Source organism: Thalassophryne amazonica, chromosome 8 (assembly GCF_902500255.1).
Source record: "Thalassophryne amazonica chromosome 8, fThaAma1.1, whole genome shotgun sequence".
In the NCBI taxonomy this organism is placed as follows: Eukaryota; Metazoa; Chordata; class Actinopteri; order Batrachoidiformes; family Batrachoididae; genus Thalassophryne; species Thalassophryne amazonica.
The window spans coordinates 56,747,504-56,760,713 of NC_047110.1; the positions used below are offsets into that span (position 1 = coordinate 56,747,504).

Here is a 13,210-nt window from a genome sequence, read left to right on the forward strand (position 1 = left end):
TAATGAAAACCATTATATGATTGACTAAGGCAAATGACTTAAGGACGGACATGAAGGGAAACCATTTATTGTGTTTATCATTTAACTAGACATAGCTGCGCTAACCTTAGAATAGTTTCTTGATTGGTTGACTAAATAGTGGTAACGTAGGCGTTATTTGATGCATTTAAGTAATACATGTGTGACTCTTTAACAAAATAATATGTAGAACCAAGTATAATGGGTTGGAGCCTCTGGTCGAGTGAGACAATAGATGCCAGAAGATGATTGGTTGCACTGATGTCAATGTAAAGCCTTTACTTTGCCATGATTAAGAGGTTGCTGTAACTTGTTTTAGGTGGCCATTTTAAGTGCCTTAAATTATACCAAAACTCAATGTTTGAATGTCACCTTGTGTTGATATAATCCAGCTAATTGATCACCTTGTGCCTTAGTATGTAGGTTCACCTGCACTTCAGTATATTTACCGTGTGACGTATCACTGATATTCATATCCGCACCAGAGTTATCAGTACGTCGAGTGATGTGTTTTTCTTTTTTATTGCAATGCACAAATGAGGATGTCTTGTCAGTAAACAACCCAAGAGTATAGTTGATGTAATGGGACTCTTTCGAGTCCCAGAGGAGGGACTGTAGAAGAATTTTTAGGTCCATATTTGAACTGTGATGAACTATCAAGTGTCCTGATCCGAACTGTATGTCCTCTGGTTGAACTAGCAGGTGTTCAACCCAAAAAAAAGGGCTCTATTAGTCATTTAGTCTGTCAGGGGCTTTCCAAGGCCTTTTAGGTGCTTTCCCGCAGGCCGCGTGCAGGGGCCTCAGGCCAGCTGCACGTGTGGCTGAGGCCACGTGCGGAGGGGGCCTCAGGCCAGCTGCACCTGTGGCTGAAGGTCTTTTAAAAAAATCAGTTGTAAATCCTTCATGTTTTAATGGGAGCATTTGTCACATTGAAATAATGGCCTAACACCTGCTCAGGGTTCACTAGAGGACGCTTCCAATAGAAAACCATGTCTTGGGAATGAAATAAATAAAGTTGAAGGAGGAGCGATGCCCGCGGGTCTCCAATAAATAGATGAGCGCGGTTGTCACTTATTCAGTCTCTCTAGAGGACTCAGTTTGTCTAAGCTTTGTGTCGAAGGCTTAAATAAACTTAAAAACTCTGTGCATTTTATCTTGCTTAAGGCTGAATTATTCTAAAGTGTTGTGTCATTTTCTAGCATATCACTTGCAATTAGTTTGTGTTATCTAAAAGACGACATCCTGAGAAGACTAAAGACGAGCCGCGACAGTGGTTTTGTGCCGGGTAATGAACGGCTCCATGGAGCGTCCCTCCACTTTTCTTTCCATGAAAAAAACTCCTGTAACAGTGGAATGTGCCGAAAAAGTGCTGATGTCCATGACTTCTGCCTTTTTGTGAAAGTCAGACGAGGTCACGGATCAACAAAGACTTCACGCTGGAAATGATCTGGTTGTTTCAGCGGGGTTTGAGCCTGTCAATCGGTGCTCTCAGCAGTTGTGGGCGGTCTTTAAACCGTCTGGATCACTCCTTAATCTGTGTAATCCCCATAAAATCGTCCCTGAAAGCCATATTAATTTTCCGAACGGTGTCCACCTGGAGGTCTCTCACAGTTTCTGGAAAAAAAATTGATGCAGCAAAGCTCCAAATCGTTCAGACATTTATTTGCAATAAAAAAACGACGAGAGGGGTGGACCAGTGCTCACATGCGCACGAAGGTTCAAGCTTGTCTGATGCAATCACACGTGATTCAAATCCATATGGTTTTTGAAAAAAATAAAAAGGTCAGATACTTTTCTAACAGACCTCGTGTGTGTATATATATATATATATATGTGTGTGTGTGTGTGTGTATGTATGTAGATAAGTGTTGCACTGTCTTAGTGTGCCTTTCCATTTTACCTGGAGTAAGTTAAACAGAAAGTGTAAATGTTCAGTTTCATGCACCATTAGCTTCTCACTCTTTGCCAGCAGCTACACTGAAAATGGAAATGGTCTGCTGTAGGCTTTCTTACACAAACTATGTGCAAAATGCTTTGAATTGCAGCTGCAAAGAACCATGTTCTGGTGATTTACTATGTGGTCATGTTATATCATAAATGTTTTCTTTATTTCTCTTTCCATTTGCAGCTCAGACTGTGGTGGATCAGGACAGGTTTAAGGAGCAGGTGCTCTACTTGGGGCAGGAGCCTCCATATCGGTTGTATTGCCCCATAGAATCTGTTTGGCCCCAGAGTACCCCCCAACTGGATATTGTATGGCTTAAGGACTCTGTGCACCTCCACAATAAGGAGGGCCGAACCTACCTGGACCTCCCCAGCCTGGGCTTTGAGGATCAAGGGAATTATACCTGTATGGAAAAAGACAACGATACAACCTCATTTACTGTGCGCCTCATAGTCAGGGGTCAGTATTATTTTTAGAAATAGACTAGAGTCACATCTCAAATGAAACACATTACTGTAAATACCTATCATGCACAAAAATTAAGCTTATGGTTATTACTCACCTTTTTCAATTGATTGAGTTTGTACACAGTATAGGGCCAACTTTGAAGCACTTAAACGGACCACTCACTACACAATAGTGCGAAGTGCTTGTGCCTTATCTGGGTAATGCTGGGCCGCATCATTGCAATGCAGAAGCATATTCCAGAAGAACTGCACAACACAGCACCCATGTGCGTCTATATCTGGACAAGTAGGAACCACACACTGTGGGTACCCAGCTCCCATTTGTGGCTGATGCAGCACTCCTTTGTAGGAAAAATATTTTTAAAAAAAATATTCTGTTGTATGTGCAAAAGATGCAGTTATTTCCCCACATTTGATTAATTTACACACACATAGGTGTCTGCAATTGACAAGTGTGCACAGAGACTTGAGATGGGAAATAACACCCTGTGTGAAAAAATTAAATTTAGTGTTTATGTGGATAGTAATAAACATGGAAATACATTTATTGTGCACAGAGTACATTTTGCTTGGCCCAACAGAAAGACATGAACCAGCACCTCACCTTTTCCAATTGTTGCAGGGGCTGTGAAAATTATTGAAGTATTTATCTCAACCACACAAGGGTGATTCTTTAACTACGGGCACTATTGGCCTTGTAAATGTAACTTCCACCACACCATTGCCTTACAATATAAAGCGCCTTGGGGCAACTGTTTGTTGTGATTTGGCGCTACATGTGCTCTGATGTCACTGTTTATCTCCATAGAAACTACCCAAACAATCTTTCATACAAACTGTTTAAAGGGACATTACAGTGTTGTGGTGGAAATTACGGCAATAGTGTGGGACAACTACATTTTGTTTAAAAAATCACAACAGTTGTATGACATTGAATACCCCAATTATGTTTTGATTATTTTACTGATATTTTATTCAGAGATATTTTAAAACATTAGAAAAAACTTTCTTTACCATTCATTTTTATCATTGAATATCAAAAGTCTGGGTGTGGGACAAGCACAAAACGGCAATATTTGCATATAATGATGCTGAAAAAAGGTGAAAAAGTCATCATAGACTACTAGAACAAATTTCTTAACACACTTTCATTGTAAAGATAACTATAAAAGTGTGAAATTTCCCCTTTTTTCTGTTTTTCATACAATATGATCAAAGGACATAAGTGCCTGTAGTCTAAGAATCACCCACAAATGAATCAAACTGTGGAACAATGCTATATCATGTATGGAATGCTTTTTTTTTTTCTTTCTATTTTTTCCTCTCCACAGTCACTCCAACACTCCATGGACCCTAGCTTTGAAGTTGAATCCTTTAAAGGACATGTCGCAACAAAATCATCACAACTTATATTTAGGCTGTTTGTGACCATCATACACTGGGATTACTTTGTGTACAGTAAAACTCGCCTAAAGCATCACAGGAAAAAACAGATACTCACGGTCACCAGACAAAGGAAAAAGTCCCAATGTTTTTGTATTTTCCATGTAATAAACACAGTATATACCTAATTTTGTATAATCGATTTTTGCTCACATCAGACAAAACTTCCCGTCCCATCGCAATGTGTTTCCGTTTTAAGAAGAAAAAAAAAAACCTTGCGTGTACTGGACAAAGCAGTCTGGACGTATCCAGGCACAACAGAGGTACGAAATTAAGTTCAACACTGACACTACCCAATTCGAGGAAAGTACATACCGTATTTCGTTAGATTAAAAGCCCGGCTGTTCATTTTTTTTCAAACCGTGCTCGATCCGGCACCTAAATAAGGCAAGCTGTAATTCAAGGCCGGCGATTATTAACAAAATGCTGCTTACTGCCTGTACTGTAATATGGTGTTAAGTTTCACATACATGTGGCTAAAAATTACAAAGACACTCAACTGACACGCAGTTCACAGAGAGAAATTGCATGTGCCGTTGGTTTGGAGGTTGCGGATTGTATAAAGTGGAGCTTATTGAGAGACGGATTGATCCAGAAAGTCTCCTGTTGCATTAAGATGCCCATCAACACGATTGAGAACTTTTAAAAGGGTCACACGCACGTCATTCTCATTGCATGGCCACGAAGTTAGAGTGGTAGAAGCATAAATCGGGCTTTAGGATTTTAAGGTACAACTCCGCAGCAGACTTGGGGGGAAGAAAAAATAAATATATATATATATTAAACTTGCAGTATCACCTGAATATGTTGTTGACGGTGTTGGGCTCATTCGCTTTCTTCATCTCCTTGAAGAACTTGCTAACAGATGATCTGGTCGTTAGCTGGTAAGCTTTCAGTCTGTTTTTTTTTTTTGTTTGTTTGTTTTCTTCCCAATGCTGTTTAGATATTTATGGAGTACATTCATGCCCGACTTGATTTTTCTAATCATGTAATGAAAAGACGCATCGCGGACCCATTGTCATGGTAATCTTTCCAATATAGGAAAATATCCGACCGCTAATCAGCTAATGAGAGCGCGCTTAGCGTCACAGCCATATAATTATCCTTTTAAGGCACATAATGCCCGGCATTAAGTCAGGTATTCGTTTTTTTTTTTTGTTTTTTTTTTTCCAGACAAAGTTTTGACCTGGGCATTAAGTGAGACTATCTCCTATTCAAGGTCAGGCATTTAATTAAGGAAATGCATAAGCCTAATTGGTCCCCATAGATCATTCAGTGCCTTATGACTGTAACTAATCTGTTATATACATATAATGGATTTTGTCCGTTTTATAGATATACTGGATTTTGATTATAATGGACAAAATACGCTGGTCCACTTGAATCCATTATATGCAGGTTTTGCTGTACTTCCGTGACCAGTCTCAAAGTATATGGCATTCACAACAAACAGCTATGGAGACTGCCTAAAACAGCGTACTCATGAGCACTCATTTTTCTGAGTGTTTCCGACAGCATTTACGTAGCTTTGAGGAAAATATCCCGCACGCTTGAATGGAATGTAAAGCTAATGTTATGAATGTTGAGATTAATTGCAAAGTTTACGTAAGTGGGTGATTCTTAGACTACGGGCACTTATCATGTCCTTTGATCATATTGTATGAAAAACAGAAAAAAGGGGAAATTTCACACTTTTATAGTTATCTTAACAATGAAAGTGTGTTAAGAAATTTGTTCTACAACCCCTGGCAAAAATTATGGAATCACCGGCCTCAGAGGATGTTCATTCAGTTGTTTAATTTTGTAGAAAAAAAGCAGATCACAGACATGACACAAAGCTAAAGTCATTTCAAATGGCAACTTTCTGGCTTTAAGAAACACTATAAGAAATCAAGAAAAAAAAGATTGTGGCAGTCAGTAACGGTTACTTTTTTAGACTAAGCAGAGGAAAAAATATGGAATCACTCAATTCTGAGGAAAAAATTATGGAATCACCCTGTAAATTTTCCCATTTCCTTTAGGCGGTTTCTTACAGTTCGGTCACAGAAGTTGACTCCAGTTTCCTCCCATTCGTTCCTCATTTGTTTTGTTGTACATTTTTCGATTTTTGAGACATATTGGCTTTAAGTTTCTGTCTTGACACTTTGATGTCTTCCTTGGTCTACCAGTATGTTTGCCTTTAACAACCTTCCCATGTTGTTTGTATTTGGTCCAGAGTTTAGACACAGCTGACTGTGAACAACCAACATCTTTTGCAACATTGTGTGATGATTTACTCTCTTTGAAGAGTTTGATAATCCTCTCCTTTGTTTCAATTGACATCTCTCGTGTTGGAGCCATGATTCATGTCAGTCCACGTGGTGCAACAGCTCTCCAAGGTGTGTTCACTCCTTTTTAGATGCAGACTAATGAGCAGATCTGATATGATGCAGGTGTTAGTTTTGGGGATGAAAATTTACAGGGTGATTCCATAATTCTTTCCTCAGAATTGAGTGATTCCGTATTTTTTTCCTCTGCTTGGTCTAAAAAAGTAACAGTTACTGACTGCCACAATCTTTTTTCTTGATTTCTTATAGTGTTTCTTAAAGCCAGAAAGTTGCCATTTGAAATGACTTTAGTTTTGTGTCATGTCTGTGATCTGCTCTTTTCTACAAAATTAAACAACTGAATGAACATCCTCCGAGGCCGGTGATTCCATAATTTTTGCCAGGGGTTGTAGTAGTCTATGATGACTTTTTCACCTTTTTTCAGCATCATTATATGCAAATATTGGCGTTTTGTGCTTGTCCCACACCCAGACTTTTGAGCTTCAATGATAAAAATGAATGGTAAAGAAACGTTTTTTTTCTAATGTTTTAAAATATCTCTGAATAAAATATCAGTAAAATAATCAAAACATAATTGGGGTATTCAATGTCATACAACTGTTGTGATTTTTTTAAACAAAATGTAGTTGTCCCACACTATTGCCGTAATTTCCACCACAACACTGTAATGTCCCTTTAAATAGTTTGTATGAAAGATTATTTGGGTAGTTTCTATGGAGATAAACAGTGACATCAGAGCAAATGTATATAGCGCCAAATCACAACAAACAGTTGCCCCAAGGCGCTTTATATTGTAAGGCAATGGTGTGGTGGAAATTACATTTACAAGGCCAATAGTGCCCGTAGTTAAAGAATCACCCAGCAGTGTTTGTTTCACTCTCTGTTGGCCATCAGGATGTTTCTGCTTTTCCTAAAATATACATCACACTCTGAGAAATGCAGAGTAAGGCATTTTTGGAAAATGCACCCACTGCCTCGTCGAGCGAGAGGAATAATTAGTAATAAAATACATCAGTGACCACTAATTATTACCGCATGTGCGCAGATAGACTTACAATTATTAATATTTTGATGTTGTGTTGCTAATCGAGAAATTAATATGCCACGTGTCCTTTTAAGGAGAGCAGCTTTACACTTTTTTTTTTTTTTACATTCTTTCAGCTGCTCTTATTTGGGGTTTCAACAACAGAAATGCATCTCTCTGCTTGCGATAACATCTATGCAACACCACACAGTGTACATTATTATGTAATACAGGAAATACTTGCAAAGGTCACATTGCAGAAGTTTAGAACATGTATGAAATGCTGCGTTGAATTCTTGGGGCACCGTGATACACCTACGTAATGCAGTTGCTCTGCACACCTTGCAATAGTACTCACTTTTGTGTACAGTTGTGAGGAAAATGTATTCATGTCACATTGTGTACGAGTGTCTGGCTTTAGTTTCAGCAGGTCAGCCAAGTATACTGTGGCTGCATCAGCCTGTGCACATGAAGGCTCCTATTGTCTGCAGAGCTAGCAGTGAACACAGATAACGGTGGTATGTCTTTGCAGAGGCTCCGTGCTCCCAAGTCCCTAAATATCATCCTGATGGAGGCCTGACAAGCCTTTGGGGAAAAGTGGGCTCCACCGTGAAAATGAACTGCACTGCTCTTCTTCTGCGGGCAACAAATGAGGAGCAATGTAACTCTACGCTGCAGTGGATTAAAGATGGCAAACCACTTACCAACGACACAGTTTATGTGCAGAATACCTCCTCATGGTGATTTGAAGCTTTTAAAACATTCATGTTGCATTATCAAGGTTTAACCTGCATCAAAGAAAGCAACTTACAAGCAGAGGATTCATTGTAAAATAGGTTAATTTATTTGTATGTATGTATGTATTAGGTCCCCTGGTGATGGCCACTTGTTGGTGAGCAGTCTGCTGGTGATCACCATCAGGGAGCTGGATGATTTTGGTCTGTACAGCTGCACAATGAGGAATACCTCATCTGACTTCAGCCTACAGAATGCAAGTAAGACATCAGACACCTGTCAAAGCAAAGTCCTCATGCATTAAACCTTCCAGGAATGGGAGGGGGGAAAAAAGGGAATACAAGGACTAGTGAACATGTAAAACACGGGAACCACATGCAAATAACACAGACGTGTGCTGTCGACTTGAGAGTATATCATTGCTTTTTGTTGCATGCAAACATAATCTTGAATTAGTTGCCACTTTCAAAACTCTGTGGTCAATTTAATCTTTGCGCATGAAAAAATTGTCTAGAACTTACTGATATTTCCTGAAAGGATCACACTGTACATGGAATTAAATATTTGCGCTGTTTGAAAAACAGCTGTGACAAATTTTTGCACATGCACATTTTTCTTTTCATTCATTTTGAATACCCATTTACAAGGTGTAATTTGAGAACTACAACTCGAGCCAATTTGTTAGAATTAAATATGATGCAAATTTAATTTTTGTGTGTGTGTCTATCGGCACAGTGACTTAGTGGTTAGCACTGTTGCCTCACAGCAAGAAAGTTGTGAGATCGTTTCCAACCTGGTCCTTTCTGTGTGGATTTTGCATGTTCTCCCATTTTTTTGCCTGGGTTCTTGTCTGTATCTCAAGATAACCTAGTAGTCCATCAACCAAGCAGTCTGTCAATACCACCAGTGGCAGTTCTACACTGAAGCACCCCCCCCCCCCAAAAAAAACAGTCAAAATTTTGCACAAACAGCCAGTTTTTCTTATTTTTAATATTTTAGAAGTACACCTGAAATTGCAATTGACATCAAGACCGCAGTCTACAATATAACTCTTATACAAAACATCCACAAATTGCAAATTTGAATAAACGTCCTCACATGCTAAATGTCTGTCATTAGACGCTATATTAATGTCTTTTATGGAGAAACAATTAGCTCTTTTATTAAGGTGCATATTTGTCTCAACATTTAGCTAAAAATTTAGCTTGATGTTTCTAAAACCACCTAAAACACTTCTGCATTTTTAAAGGTTTAAAGTGGTCTCACCATTTTCTTATATCTGTTGTCAACCTTGAGTCATATTGATTATGGTGTAGCACCAGAAGGACCATAGACTTGTCTGTCTTGTTTGACTGTGTGGATCAATCTTAGATTTACATGCTCTGTGACATTTCTGACATATGAAGACAGACGCCTGTTGTAGATGCCAGTGATTCTGTAGTGCTGACTTTCCTTCCCGGCCCTGGTTTCATCGTTACAATTTCTGATGACAGTCCGTCCATTTCTGAGTCCTTGTGATATTTGTTCCTGAATCTTTTTTGTTTTGTTTTCCTGTTTGTGACCATTATCTGATTTCACAGTGATGACATAGAAAGCAGAATGAAATCAGAACTGACTCTGATCTCTGAGCACAAACACAAAGATGTTCAGATGGCTCATAAAACAGTAAGGAGCCCAAATCTCACATCAAATAATTTGATTTAGCACATTCTCACTCTGCTATATTCACCTAATCTAGTTCTGTAAACCAGTCCAACATACCTACATTGTTTAAATATTAAACAGAATATATCCATCCATCCATCCATTTTCTTCGCTTTATCCGGAGTCAGGTCGCGGGGGCAGCAGCTCAAGCAAAGCCGCAATACAATTAATTATTCAAGTCACCTCAGCTAGTAATGTGAATGCAGCTCAATTTCTAAACCCTCAATAAGCAGGCTCTCCTGCAAACTTTTTTCCACGAGTGGGCAGTTTGTTCTTACACTCTGTCTGTTCACTTTCAAACACCTGTTCTGGGCACAGAGTTCTGGTTCTGTGCTGCGTCCTAAGTGGACTTTGCCACTGAATAGAAGGATGAGCGGAACAGCAGAGAAACGGGAGCACTGCAGGCTGCTCCGTCTGTCAAAGCGGAGCAGAGCAACTGCAGAAAAGAACCGCTGAACCTTTTACACTGGTTCTGTTCTGTGCAGCTCAGCAAGCAGGGGTGCATACAGATGCAGGGAGGGGGCGCCAATTTGCATCCCCACACAGTGATATGATCACTGCTTTGCGGCGCAGACAATGATTATTTATTTTTTTCTTAAGTGTTTGTGCCGCCCCCTGTGTATCATGAAAAAATGCGCCCCGGGCAGCTGCCCACTTTGCCTGCATCAGAAACCGCGTCCGAATACCACTTACCTCTGTGGGGGCTGTGGACTTGCCTGAGAGTCCATGTTAATGTTTTTTGTTTCTGGACCAATAAGGTTTAAGGGGACTAAACGGCACTAATAATTCAGCCTTGGTAGAGCATGGCCTACACAAAAATATATACTGGCCATCCTAGGGTGGTAGTGGATCAGTGAAGGATTACAGAGGGGTCATAATTTTAAAATGCTACAATTCTACTGTGTACCATATTATTTGTGTGATTGGAAAGATTCCAAAAAGGTGTAGTTTGGGCTATTTGAGTGAAAGATACCTTCACTCATTTTTACCTTGTAAAAATGGCAAAAATGTTGACAAAGGTCAACTTCTGTTTGTACAGGGGTCAAAAGTTAAAGTTGCTCCAACATTTGGTCAAAGGTGATGCAAATTATTGAGCTTGTGTGCGCGTGCAGAGGGGGGTGTTAAGGAATTGTTTGCACCATCATGCTTATTTGTCATGTTATGGGGTAACATGTCCTGCAATCCGAGAGATGTTGACTTTGTTTGACCATTACTTTGGAGATCAAGCATTCAACAAGATGAAAACTATTCCATTTATTAATCCTATTAGCTTGACCAATAATTTGTGCCAGTTTTTACCAAAACTGGAACTTTTAAGTTTTGACCCCTGTAAAAACAGAAATTGACTGTCACAATTATTGTTTTTACTCTAATGCCATAAGATTCAGTCAGATATAGTCAAAATTATACCTTTTTTGAAATATTTATGATCAGCCACATAATGTGTAATACTTTTCAATATGATTAAAGTATTTTTAAATGTTGACACCTTCCTGGCTGTAGCTGCCACTCTGGGATGGTTAACATGCATTTTTTGGTTGGCCAAGGTACACTGAGGCTGGATTGTGAATGTTGTTTAGTTCCCTTAGGTGGTACTGATGAGGTCCAAACTGGCTTTGGGCTCATGCACTACAGTCCATCCTGTGATGTCATACAAAGGGTGTGTAATGTGTATTGTGTGGCTCATTTCGTACGTCATTTACATTCCCAGGCAGCCCCAGCCACACAGCAGCTGTTATTGCAGCCATCGTTCTCCTCCTCTTACTGGCCGTAGCTGTGATTGTATACTCCAAGTGTCACCTCAACATCAAGCTGTGGTACAGGAACTTGTACGGAGACTACGAAATCAATGGTGAGCTTTCAGATGTGATCAAAGGTTTGTTTACTTAACAGTTACACCTGCAGTGTGAAATCCTGGTGACTGTGGTTTTGTTTCAGATGGTAAATTATATGATGCCTACATCTCCTACGTCAACAATGACTATGACAGGAAGTTTGTCAACTTTATTCTTAAGCCTCATTTGGAGAAAAGTGGTTACAAGCTGCACCTAAACTCCAACGACATCCTGCCTGGCTCAGGTGACAATACCTTCCTGTTCCAAAGCCACACGTTGTATTGCATTGCGTTTTGGATCAGATATTTTTATGGTGTTTTTATTTATTTTTCGGTTTGTCATAATCCAGCATTAGAATTCACACTTGGTTCTAGTTAAGTAAACTACAAAAACTGCATACTTAACAGCAAAATGTGTCTCCAGAACCACCTGCTGAGCTGCTAATGAGCATGAGTCGCTCTCGCCGGCTTATTGTGGTGCTTTCCTACGCTTACCTTGAGCAGGACTGGTGTTCCAATGACTTCAGGTCAGACTGTCTCAGGCATGAAAGCTCACTTAATGAGAAACTGTACAAACAATACTTTCCCATATTCTTTCTTTCTTTCTTTATTTTTTAAAGATCAGTGTCACCACAGTTTCTCACTTGTGGTCTGTGTGTGTTTTCAGACAGGGCCTCCTACACTTGTTACAGTTGTGCCAGCAGCCCATGCTGATTCTGTTAGAAGGCCAGTACAAGCGCATGAGGTCTGAGATCAAGAAGCAGCTCAGTGCGCATCAGCACTGCCTCACCATTCTCACCTGGAGGCACAACTCCGTGGTAAGGCCCACAGTAAGAGCTGTACTGTTTTGGAGTGAAAATATATCTATTATTGATCTGCTGTACAGCACATGACAAGTGAAGTTTGACTTTGAGGCTCTAGACTCTAGAGCCATCCTGTTGCTCTAAAGCGGTCCAGATTGTGAATGTACAGCAGTATTTTGCAATATGTGCATATTGCAGGACAACATACTACATATCCAGGCAGACGTCTGCAGTGTAAAATTTAAAATGAGCAATCAGATTTCTGACATCCGCCAATCCGGATTCAGAACACCTCCAAAATTCAGTGGAGTCTTTCATGCCCTACTATCTATGTGTGGTGAGAATCTGTGAAGTAGTTTTGAAGTAATCCTTCAAAGCATATATAATGTGAACCTTGATCCAGAATCCGGATCATCTCCAAAATTTAATGGAGTCTTTCTTCACCTAATATCTAGCTGTGGTAAAACGTTCAGCAAAATACATGCAATAGATTTCACGTACTCTTGCTAATTGACAGATAAATAAATAGATGCTGACGATTTTATTACGTCCACCAAGTGCGTAGTAAATGATTTGGTGCTTTTGCAGTGAGTCATGTTGGGGTTTTGTGTTTGGTATTCAGACTCCGTCCTCAACCTTCTGGAAGGAGCTGGCATTAGCAATGCCTCGTCATGTGTCCATTCACAGAGCATCTGCAGGCGACCCTCAGACGGTTCTACAGGACGATAAGGACCCTATGCTGACCCTTAACCCAGACTACCTGGACTGCAGCTCAGACACTGACCCAGCAGGAGACTTGGGTATGGACAGCAGTCATAGAAACAAACAAGGGTGGGATGGAAGGAAGAGAAAGCTAGTGTGTTTTCACAGCCCTGATAACTTTATACTTTTTTTTTTTAGACAAAACCGT

At 39.8% G+C, this 13,210-nt stretch overlaps 1 protein-coding gene across 1 annotated transcript in view; it reads left to right on the top strand.

Annotated features, from left to right (window-relative positions):
- Positions 1 to 13,210, top strand: part of sigirr (single immunoglobulin and toll-interleukin 1 receptor (TIR) domain) — a 38,894-nt gene that overhangs the window by 21,836 nt on the left and 3,848 nt on the right. Inside the window, exons 2-9 of the mRNA XM_034176321.1 lie at positions 2,147 to 2,422; positions 7,757 to 7,964; positions 8,092 to 8,219; positions 11,375 to 11,515; positions 11,602 to 11,742; positions 11,922 to 12,024; positions 12,165 to 12,315; positions 12,923 to 13,100. Of these exons, the coding sequence (XP_034032212.1) occupies positions 2,147 to 2,422; positions 7,757 to 7,964; positions 8,092 to 8,219; positions 11,375 to 11,515; positions 11,602 to 11,742; positions 11,922 to 12,024; positions 12,165 to 12,315; positions 12,923 to 13,100 (1,326 nt within the window). The remainder of the gene's footprint in view (positions 1 to 2,146; positions 2,423 to 7,756; positions 7,965 to 8,091; positions 8,220 to 11,374; positions 11,516 to 11,601; positions 11,743 to 11,921; positions 12,025 to 12,164; positions 12,316 to 12,922; positions 13,101 to 13,210) is intronic.